This window comes from Monodon monoceros, unplaced genomic scaffold (genome assembly GCF_005190385.1).
Source record: "Monodon monoceros isolate NGI ecotype Baffin Bay Population unplaced genomic scaffold, NGI_Narwhal_1 Super_Scaffold_19, whole genome shotgun sequence".
In the NCBI taxonomy this organism is placed as follows: Eukaryota; Metazoa; Chordata; class Mammalia; order Artiodactyla; family Monodontidae; genus Monodon; species Monodon monoceros.
Window position 1 is genome coordinate 12,931,825 of NW_021703775.1, and position 11,255 is coordinate 12,943,079.

General features: G+C 42.6%; 1 protein-coding gene across 3 annotated transcripts in view; it reads right to left on the reverse strand.

Annotated features, from left to right (window-relative positions):
• Positions 1 to 880: 880 nt before the first annotated feature.
• The window catches only part of RMND5A (required for meiotic nuclear division 5 homolog A), a 58,747-nt gene continuing 48,372 nt past the window's right edge, over positions 881 to 11,255 (reverse strand). Inside the window, exons 7-10 of one of the 3 annotated variants that reach the window (XM_029231485.1) lie at positions 8,988 to 9,090; positions 6,831 to 6,985; positions 5,457 to 5,544; positions 881 to 4,613 (exon numbers count right to left, since the gene is read on the reverse strand). In XM_029231485.1, the coding sequence (XP_029087318.1) occupies positions 5,481 to 5,544; positions 6,831 to 6,985; positions 8,988 to 9,090 (322 nt within the window). In that variant the 3' untranslated portion in view covers positions 881 to 4,613; positions 5,457 to 5,480. Of the gene's footprint in view, positions 4,614 to 5,044; positions 5,545 to 6,830; positions 6,986 to 8,987; positions 9,886 to 11,255 lie in introns of those variants that run through there. The other 2 variants (XM_029231484.1, XR_003794838.1) reach the window with 2 other exon arrangements.

The window sequence follows — 11,255 nt, forward strand, 5'->3', positions numbered from 1 at the left end:
GAAAAGGTTTTTGGAAAAAGAAAAAATACTTTCTATCATACATATTGACAGGAGATTTCAGTGAAGCTTTGTGAATGGATCATTACACTATCGTCCCTTAATGCAAGGCTGGCTGGCTTGCCTAACCACCCATCCCATCTATCCATCCATCCATGCATGCACGCATCCATTCATGCCGGACCTCGCGGCTTCTTGGCCCTCAGCATTGAAAGCGCAGAATCCTGACCACTGGACCGCCAGGGAATTCCCAATGCAAGGCTTTTTTAAACAGTGGATCCCGACCCATTAGAGAGTCATGAAATCAATTGTTTTGACGAGCATTAACCAAATAATAAAAAATATCAGAGCGCACCACACATAAGCATTAAATATATAGTTCTGATGAGTCTCCCTCTCTGAGAAAATATACAGAAGCAGCACAAATAGATCCTTGGTCTCTACCACCTTAGTGTGTCACGGTGTATGACAAGACAATTCGTCCTCTGTTCCTCCTTGGCAAAGCTGGGTGTTCACGCCCCACTCCACCAGCAGCCTGGGCAGAGCTGTTTCCGGGCCCCTCTTCCCGGTCACACACTATTCACTTGGTCAGAGGGTCCCAGGCATCCACAGGATGAGTATGAGGGGCAGGAACCTGTAAACATTAACCCGATTCCCCCCTTAGAAACTGGGGACAGTGCCCAGCCACCTCCTCTTCTCACACTGCTGGTGGCCCAGAAACAGGATGAGATGGTGACAAAGATATTTGCTTAAATTCTTTACATGCAGACCCTCAGCAAATACAGACAGCGATGTTCTCTTACCTCCATACTCCCTCCCTCCTACCTCTGGCACCTGTCACATTTATACAGACCGGTTCCACAAAACACTTTTCAAATGTGCATTTCTTTTTAATTTTTAAAAATATACACAGGAGAAGCCATGTGTTTTACATAGGAATACACACATTAACAAAGCATTTCTTATAGTTTTCCAAAACTCTATTATATCAGTCTGAAATTTATAAATTAAATATATCAGAACCTTTTAAGTTAAAATGATATCCCTGAAACTACTGGATATGCTAGACGTTTCTCAAGATCAAATGAACAGAGAATGTGGATATGGTTTGTGTTAAATAAGGTTTATTGTTAGCTTTATTGCCTATAGTCTATAAGATGGAACTTTATTGTGGCTTTGCAAACAGGATACATTTCTTAAAAAAACTGATCAAAATTTTCCATACATATAGCTCTATATGATAGATTACAGTGCCACACTATTGTTACGTAATTATAGAAATACTATAAACCCGAGAGCACAGGGTAAGCAAAAGAAATACAATCCTGAGCCATCTGAACAAGATGATCTGATGAAGCCTTTTAGTATAAGTCTAGAAAACATGGAGGAGGGCAAAAAAAATACATGCACACTGCAGTCAGGAGCAAAATACATTAAATTCCTGTTCCTTGCTAGACACAGGTGGGGGTAATGGTGAAGTGCAGACACACGCACACTCATTCACGCTCCCATTTTCTTCTCTTAGCTTCCCTCCCATCCCCGATACATTCACTCCCACCCCTTCCCAAAAGACAAGATCAGGCACTAAGTCCTCGTGAGCCCCACATCTGCCTTGCTGGAGAACGTTAAAATAAGAGTGTAGGTCATCACCCATAACATGAAACAAAGCATGTGCTATAAGCCAGTTCCAGCTGCTTCTGCCTCTTTGGAAGTAAATGAAGCATATGCTCACTACAGTATCAAACTGTAGAGGGAAATGTCTTGAAAACGAAACTGTTTTCTCTCCCTACGTCTTGAAGTAGAATCAACAGCGGAAAAACTCGCCCTAAAACTAATTGCCTCATCTGCTATTAAAATACATTTGTCATTCCATTTTTGGTATCTATTCAATTATCATTAAGAACAGTTCATGAAGTTTGTACCTGCTTATGGTAAACACCACCGCGCTACATAAAACCTGCCATAGCTGGACAGGCTTATGAAGCACCAAACCTTCTGTTGTGTTCCTTGCTAACATGCCCCCAAGACCAGAGCATTCTAGTGTCACCAAAGATAATGTACGAAGAGTTAAGTAATTAAAGGTATTTGGTTTGTGTCTTCACCTTACACATCCTAGTGATGAAATTAACCAAACATGCCTCCATGCCTTCCCTGAAAATAACCTGAGTCAGCTGACTAAGTAGACTGGCCAGCCTGACTGTCAATCCACTTAATCAGAGGTTGAGCTGGAAAACCAGAGGGCTAATGTCTACCAGCAGCTTGTCTTGTGCAGATAAACCAAGAGTTCCTGGTTTTTGCAGTATCTACTGTCCCAAAGGCTGAAACCACCGACGTGGAAAATAACTCACAGCGTAAAATATACTGAACTTAAACTGCATAACCTGTGGGACTACCTGGAGAGAAAAAAGGATCCTCATTCCCCCACAAAATGTGGCGTGGGGTTTAGTGTCTCTGTATACGTCAGCTGCTACACAAAAATCAAAACAAAAGATTTACTTCATAATCTCCTTAGTTTCAGTCAAATGCTCATACACCCACAAAATACTCACACACCCTATGAATATGAGGTGGCTCTTTTCTTCGAAATTTTAAAAATCAAGAGGCACCAATACCCGTTCATTTATGTATTAGAAGTATCTTATAATCACCACTAAAGCAACAGAAATGGCATTTGTGATGATCACACAAAGGAGAAAAAAAGATCAAAAGACAACCTTAGCCACTGCACTTCAGACGGTACTTGAAAGCACAGATGCTCTAAATCAGAATCTAAGAATCTGATAAGGTTTTACTGGTTTAGCATAGTCCCATGGCCTCTGTCCATGACTGGTAAATGGAAATGGTTTCCTAAAGAAATTTAAGAAACCACTCTGAAATTCTGTTTTCAATGGACGTAACTAGCCTGACTGTAAAAACCTTGGCTCTTTTTCACGACCTTTTGCAAGCGGAAGCAGAGAGCGATGAAGCGCATCCTCCCGCACTGCTGACCGACGGCCTCAGTAATGACATGGTCCTGACACCATTGGTGAAGGTGTTTCTAGAGTAGAAAGGACAGCACGTTTTATTTCAGCATCTTTGGTTAAGGTCTGGCCTCTTCAAATCCACCTCTCTCCTTCACATTTAGTCACCAGTGAATTTGAAGTCCATGCATTTCATTAAAGAAGGTTAGAAGACATCATTTGCACGTTAAATTGTCAGATCGATAGACTTTCAAATTTTTGGCCCTAACCCTGCCTGCCCAGTGGGACCACAAGGACCTTGCACAGGAAGCTGTAAAATCCAATGCTTCCATTAAAGCATATTCTTTCTAAAGTTTCATGAGCTGCACAGTAAACTGTCAACAGGATTTCCAACACGGGGAGAGGGACAAAGCAGAGCTCTCTCCTGATTTTCTCCTTGAAACTGGCCTGAGCCAGCTGTGTGAAGTGTCTGGCCGCCAATAGACATTTACCACCAGCCTCTGGAGCAATGTCTGTATTGTCCCAACCTTATGTAAAGCCTAAATGTTGTGCAGGTGTTTGAGGTGGAAAGGTGAGAGTAAGTTGTAACTAAAACTAAAACTACATCTGGCCTAGTGAGAAAAAGGTAAAAAAAAAAAAAAAAAAGACACTCCGGGTTTCATTCAAAGGAAAAAATACATAATAAAGCAATTTTACATCCTCGGCCAGAGTGTCGCCTGGAGTTCTCTACCTTCTCCTGGAGTCCAAGGAGCTTCTCTCTGCTCCCTTCCTTCACTGTGTTAGTGGACAGAGGGTGCCAACAGGAAAGCCATGAGGCTGAGCCGGAGGCTGGGCATGGCGAGCGGCTCGGCAGGCCAATCGATCCCTGGCTAAGCCCCCCAGCACACAGTAACTCCTGCCATCGGCCTGATCACACATAGCAATCAAGCAGTACCCCTTTCCTTTACAAACAAATCCCCGTTCCCTCAGGTGAACATTGCAGGATAAACCAGCCAGGCTAGGATACACTACAGCAAATGCTGCCCGTTTCCAATTAACTTAGCACCAAATCTGGTATCTCCCTCCCCCGCAAACGAAGTCAATCTGCAGTTTAAAATGTGAAGCGTCACGTTTCTCTTTGCTTCTGTGTTTTCTTCTTTCTTCATTTTCTCATGAAAGTTTTCCTCTATTGGTATTCAGTTCCATGTCAGACGACACAGAGTTGCAAAGTATTTGGTGATTTCCATATGACATTCTTCTCAAAATGAAGTAACTTCATGGGTTTAAGTCAGAATTATGTCCACAGAAGTCTTTTCCACGTAGTTCAGCATACAGAGAAAGACTCTTACGCATGGCTATTTTTGGACAGTGCATCAAATGAAGATACCTCACAAGAGAAAAGATCATTATCTGTATCCATTAGAATAATATACAGATTCACAGTCGACGAGATGATATGCTTTGCAGAAGAGAGGCATTGAACGGTATACTATTCAAATATAAAAACAGCAATAAACATATTCTGCACTACAGAAAACCTGTTAGCTTCTAAGTTTAAGGGTTGAAAGTGATGAGTCTGGTAACTGCATTTTAGGACTGGAACATGCTTCTTCCCCTCCAGATACACAATGTTTGATGCTGGTGCACATATATATATACATACACGCAACACTGTGCCTGCAACGATATACAAACGCAATATAAACAGCCAAGTCCTGAAAGCAGATTTGAGAGAAGAGGGCTACCAAGACCAAGAGAGCAAATACCAACGTAAGAACACTTCTAACTTCACAATTTTGTTTTATTGAACACTTTTTTAAAACAAGCACCTCTTGGCAATAAAAGCAAAGAAACAATAGTACTGCTTCCACTCTGTTCTAGTGGAAGACTGCTCACACCAACCTGCTAATAAATTGGTGATGGAATTTTATAACAGGCAGCCTCCTGGGGCTACAAGCAGACCTCAGATGCAGGTCTGCTGACTACTTGGTGAGAGCTGGAGCAGAGGAAAACATCAAAAAGCAAATTTGGAATCTATCACAGCTCTCTTCCTTAAGCAAAAAAACCCCTGCAAATTAGTTTCATAACCACAATTCAGTTTTTCAAACTTTTTCTGAAGAATTTTCATTTAATTATGTACACATAACAGGAAATAAAACTTTTTCACAAACATTCTCAAGGCTTACAGTTATCAGGAGAATGACAAAAGTAAAAGCAGGAGAGATATTAAACACATGGCAGGAAGGTAAATTTCTGTTTCTGCTCTTAAAAAGTAAAAAAATCACCATATAATTAAGTACAAAAACCTGCATTGAATGACAACTGCTGGTGTATTTACTTGATCAGAAATGAAGACCAAGAATATAATAAAGCCCTATGATAATATTCATCTGGAGCACTCCCCTCAGTGTGTATACACTAAAATGTTGGCAAAGTTTCCGGAGCATTAGCTTATATAAACATGGGAGTCCTTGGTTAGCTGCATTAAATGGAACGTTCTCTCGATTCAGTTTCACTTACAAATTGCAAACTAAAGTTATTTCTTCAGAAAAATATCTGTTTGGCATCCCCTGGACTTTGTTCCATTGGACAATATGGACATTTTAATCTAAAGACAAGAAAGAAAACATTAAATCAAGGAACAGGATCAGTACTGAGTATTCAATTTTTATCTAGTTATAGAGTCTTTAACAATTACACACACACACACACACACACACACACACACACACACACACACGTCTGTTTTTTGCTTTGAGGATTAACTGTGCTTTCCCTTAATGTAACAGCCAGGCTTTGAAGGGTCACAAAGAAACACCATCCAAGCCAGATGCTAAACTCCAAGGCTCTTCTTCAGTGGAAATCAGTGAAAACTATTTTGAAAACAAAGACAACTGTTCTGAAAATTGCTTTCGGGGTTTCAGAAGTAAATCCAATTTTTCTTCTCCAAGGTTTAGCTTATACCTTTCTCAAAATGACTTTCAGAGGTACTGGTGTCACAATCCACTCACATGCAGCAAACCTGATGCCAGCTGCTAAGCCTACAAGGCATGCAGCCTACCCAGAGCCGCCTCCGTGCCCTGTCGTGGCACACAATACCCTGCAGTGGCACGTGAAACCAGCATGGTCTGAACCAAGACCAAGCTCTGGCTTCAAGTCACCACCTACCTGCACTCCCAGGGTTTCTGGGAAGAACATGAACTGCTCCAGGGCCTTCTCTTAAAAGAAAGACTTCACCATAATGGGTCTGAAATGAGCTCCAATGAGAAATTTTCTAGCTGCCTTAGCTAGAAATAGGGTTTTGAGACTGTATTTTTAAATTTGGGTTCATTATGTATAGAAATTATAAATGTATATACCTGTTGAATTACAATTCTACAAATTTATAAATCACATATAGATACGGTAATTCACTTTATAGTAACAAAAGTTAAATGTTCATCATCAGGGAGCTGGTTAAATAATTATCACGTTTCCATATGACAGAATAATCTACAGCTTTAAAAAAGAATGAGGGCTCTTTCTACACCATAAAAAAATCTCCAAGATGTATCACTAAGTGAAAAAAAGCAAAGTTCAGAACAGTGTAGAGTATGCTACCATTTGTGTAAAAGGGAGGGGAAGGGCTGGGATGACAATGTACCACCCACCCAAAAAGTTAAGAGTTAAAGATCATGGTTATAAATCTAATCAATAAATTCACGAACAAAGACTAATAAAGACTGAGAAAAGATACCACCCACTAAACTAAATAAGTAGTTAAGAAATCTATTTCTTTCTAAATTCTAGCTACATTTATTTATCCTTGTTACTTATCTTCCCACTAAGTTCCAAAAGAGTATTTGTTTCTTTTTTTTTTTTTTTTTACTGCCACTGAAAAAGTCAGACACTTACTTGCTACCATTAAACATTTTATTCAGGGCATCTCTTGATATAATGTGACCACAGACCAATTTCATGGGTGGATTGTTATCTGTGGTTTGCTGACGAAGAATAGGACAGGCAAATATTGAGTGATACCAGCACTTTTTACCAAGGTCCACTTCAATCTGTTTTTAAAAAAAGGTAAAAGGCTCAAGTTATATTACAGAAAACCATCCACATGTCAGTACGTACTGTGCAGCAAAGAGCATTTATCAAACCTACTCCTCCGAAGGTAACTTTTTACAGCACTCTTCTAAACTAACCAAAGATGGACAGTCTTCGGGATTCAAAGTGTTACCTCCTAATTCTAAATTATTTTTAACACTACGTATCAAACCAAATTCTGCTGCCTGAGAGCAAGAGTCAAAGGCAAGGCAACACTCTAGAAGTCAAATGCTCTTGAAAATCCATCAGCAAATATCGAAGAGTAAACCCACGAGACTCCTGACTGTTTTTACAGCACCCTTAGCTAGGTGATACAATTCAGTGTGATAATTCCTTTAAAGGCAGACTAAACATTGTTTACTGCTGTGTGGGCTTCAGATCCAGATCTTTTCCATGTTTTAGGTGTAACTGTCCAGAGAAACTACCTGAAACAAGGGCTTTAAACTAAAGTTCAGCAGGAGAATTCACAACCCATCCATCTGAGCCCACAGCACTCGTATCAGCTATCTCTCTTTGCAGTGAACAAAACAAAAGCTATGAAATCACCTTAGCATAGTGGTTAGCACAGCACAGAGGCTCCACAAACATCAGTTCTTACTGTTTTCTTTCCTTTTAAATCTAAAATGGCTGTATCAACATAATAGTCTATTGCTCAGATTCTTTCAAGAAAGGTGGCAAAGTGTAACAATAATCCTGAGGAAAAATGACCAGATCATCCCCCCGGCTGCTCCCCCCCCCACCGCCCCGCAACTGTTTTATCACCCTGACACACAGGCTTTGGGTGAGTTCAGATTTCAGTGTGCTTTGCTCTAGTGCGCAAGTGTCAAAGATACTGACAATACACCTGGGAAACTGCCAGGTTCTTGCAGGCACCTGCCTCAGCAAAGCGAGTGAAGACTCAAGTTCGTTTCACTTGCTCAGATGAGCAGCAGCCATGCAGGGTACTGCTCGTGTCCCGACCACGCTCAGGACTGGCAGTGCACCTGCGCCTTTAATCAGGACAGATCTCTGAGAAGCTGGGGCAACCAACCGACAGTTACCAGCTGGAAGAACAGGGTAATTGCAGATAAACCTGCGCACAGAGGTGGCAGAAAAAAAGCAAAAAGCCAAATGCATATTTTGGCCCTTTAGGATCTGTGACCAAGTCATGACAGGAATGATAATTCCCGTCAAAGTTTCAGTGCCTACTGTCAGAGGCCTGATGGAAACATACACACACGATGACCTTTGTTATTGCTCCATGTCGTAACTACTACGGCAACAAAACCTGACTACCTACTATGTGTCCTATATTATTCTAAGCAACCCTCTGTTACCTCCAGCCTTTAATAGCCCCATAAAGAGAAGGACGGTCCCCATTTCAGAGACGGACAAACTACTGCTTTGAGAAGTTACAGAGTTGGCAAGTGACTGGAACAGATGTTTAAAACCGTGGCCCAGCCCATGACAACGGTGGACACACAGCACGGGAGGGCCACTGATGACCGCAGATGTCACTGCGACGACCTTTAACAGCTATACACTTATTTTAATTGGTATTAGAAAAATATAACCAGCACAAGCCCATGATCTCATACATAGCAATGTTCCAGACAAAACTAAATCAAGTTGGCTCACTGCTTTCATATTTTAAAAAGTTCACAGTACGAGTGGTTTAGCAACCGCACTTAGAACATACCACATACTACAGTATATCCACCCTCCCCCCTTCTGATGCTTTCCTTCATTAGCTGCCACTGCTACTCTAAGTCAAAATGGTAAGAAAGCTCCTCCAGCGCCTCCAAAATGTACTAGCTCCCCACTTCTACTGTTTAATCATGTCTACATACACATAAAAGAATCCCTGTCAAAAGGCTACAATAACGTTCCCTGATTAAAAGGCAAGACAGGCATTTAAAATCCTTAACATCCACGTTCTTCTAATGACAGGAGAGGTAATAACTAACAGAAAATGGCACTCACAGGTAATTCATCTTTCTGGTTCCAAACTCCAGTGCACTGCCTCTGTTCGATCACAGCTTTGATATTAATTAAAGCTGGCAGTGCCACACAACCTGCTGAGAAACTGGGAAGGCAGAAGAGGAAATGTTAATGCCAGGCCAGGTGTCAGAAAGCTTGGTCCTAGGAAACGCCAACTCCTCCAGACTCCGTGCTATGTGCAGAGGACCCTGGCCATTGGATTCAAAGCATTACAAAGCCCCCTATTTTGCGTGCGTGCACACACACACAGTCTTAGTTTACAAAACCACCAGATTTAATAAGCTCTGCCTACCAGTCATTAATGGCATTTTTTTTTAAATTATTTTATTTTTGGCTGCATTGGGTCTTTGTTGCTGTGCGTGGGCTTTCTCTAGTTGGGGCAAGCAGGGGCTACTCTTCGTTGCAGTGGCTGGGCTTCTCACTGCAGTGGCTTCTCTTGTTGCGGAGCACGGGCTCTAGGCACGCAGGCTTCAGTAGTTGTGGCACGTGGGCTTCAGTAGTTGTGGCATGTGGGCTTCAGTAGTTGTGGCTCGCGAGCTCTAGAGTGCAGGCTCAGTAGTTGTGGTGCACAGGCTTAGTTGCTCCGCGGCATGTGGCATCTTCCTGGACCAGGGCGCAAACCCGTGTTCCCCTGCGTTGGCAGGCGGATTCTCAACTACTGCGCCACCAGGGAAGTCCATTAATGGCATTCTTAACATTAATGACACTCTGAAACATTTTCTTTCACAGTTCCTTCCAGACCCAGATCACCCCTGTACAGGGCAGAAGCACCTTTCTCATCTAGAAGTGCTGGCGGTCAGCTCTCCACTGAGTCCCCTTCAGGACTGTCCTCATTTGGAGAAAGCGACCTGACCAGGGACACGTTCGATGACTGCTCCACCTGAGGATACAAAAGTTGCACCAATTTGGGACAACTCCACAGGCCACTGCAGCTCCAGAGCTCCGCAGGGGTGGTCTGAGGCCTCTGGTGAGGCTGGATCACAGTCCAGCTTCTCCCTCTGCCTGACCCTGCTGCTTTCATTCCCCACAGGAGCTGATCCCAGCACACTTCCTGCACGTGAGTCTCCGCTCATTTCAGAGTCTGTCCCAGAGAACCAGACCTGCAGCCCCACCACACCTTACAGTTAACTGCACGAGTCTGTCTCCTCCGTTCAGGTGGAGCCCCTGTGGAATGCAGGCTGCGCCTTATTCATCTCTGTGTCCCACACAATGCCTGGCACGCAGCAGGGATTCAAAACGCTGGAGGAACCAAATAAATAGAAGAGCTAAAAAGGTTCTTTTTTTTTTTTGGCTGCGCAGCAAGGCACATGTAGGATCTTAGCTCCCCGATCAGGGATTGAACCCGCGCCCCCTGCAGTGGAAGCAGAGTCCTAACCACTGGACCGCCAGGGAAGTCCCTAAAAAGTTATTTCTTAAAACTGGTCCTTGGGGCTTCCCTGGTGGCGCAGTGGTTGAGAGTCCATCTGCCAATGCAGGGGATATGGGTTCGTGCCCCGGTCTGGGAAGATCCCACATGCCACGGAGCAGCTGGGCCTGTGAGCCATGGCCGCTGAGCCTGCGCGTCCGGAGCCTGTGCTCAGCAATGGGAGAGGCCACAACAGTGAGAGGCCCGTGTACCGCAAAAAAAAAAAAAACAAAACTGGTTCTTAAACCTTTTGGATCTCAGGACCCTTTACCGGCTTAAACATTAAGGATCTCAAAGAGCATTTAATTTTGTGGGTTATATCTATCATTATTTATTGTATTAGAAATTAAAACTGAGAATTAAAATATTGATTAATTCACTTAAAAATAAAAACATGTTATAAATAACAGACTCACAAAAAATAACTGTATTTTCCAAACCAAAAATAAACCTGTGAGAAGAGCAGCATTGTTTTACATTTTTACAAATCCTTCTAATGTCTGGCTTAACAGAAGACAGCTGGATTCTTACGACTTCCTCTGCATTCAATCTGTTGCAATGTATTCTTTTGGTTGAAGTAAGTGAAAGAAATCTAGCCTCACACAGATGTGTAGCACTTACACCACCTTTTCAGGTAACTGTGGATAGTCTTCTTTAATGCCACACCAAAACTCAACAAATAGTAGTTTTGTTCTGTTTTGAATTTAGCTGCCCCGGGTCTTTGGTTGCAGCACACGGGATCTTCAGTTGTAGCATGTGGAATCTTTAGTTGTAGCATGCGGGATCTAGTTCCCTGACCAGGGATCGAACCCAGCCCCCCGCTGCATTGGGAGCATGGAGTCTTA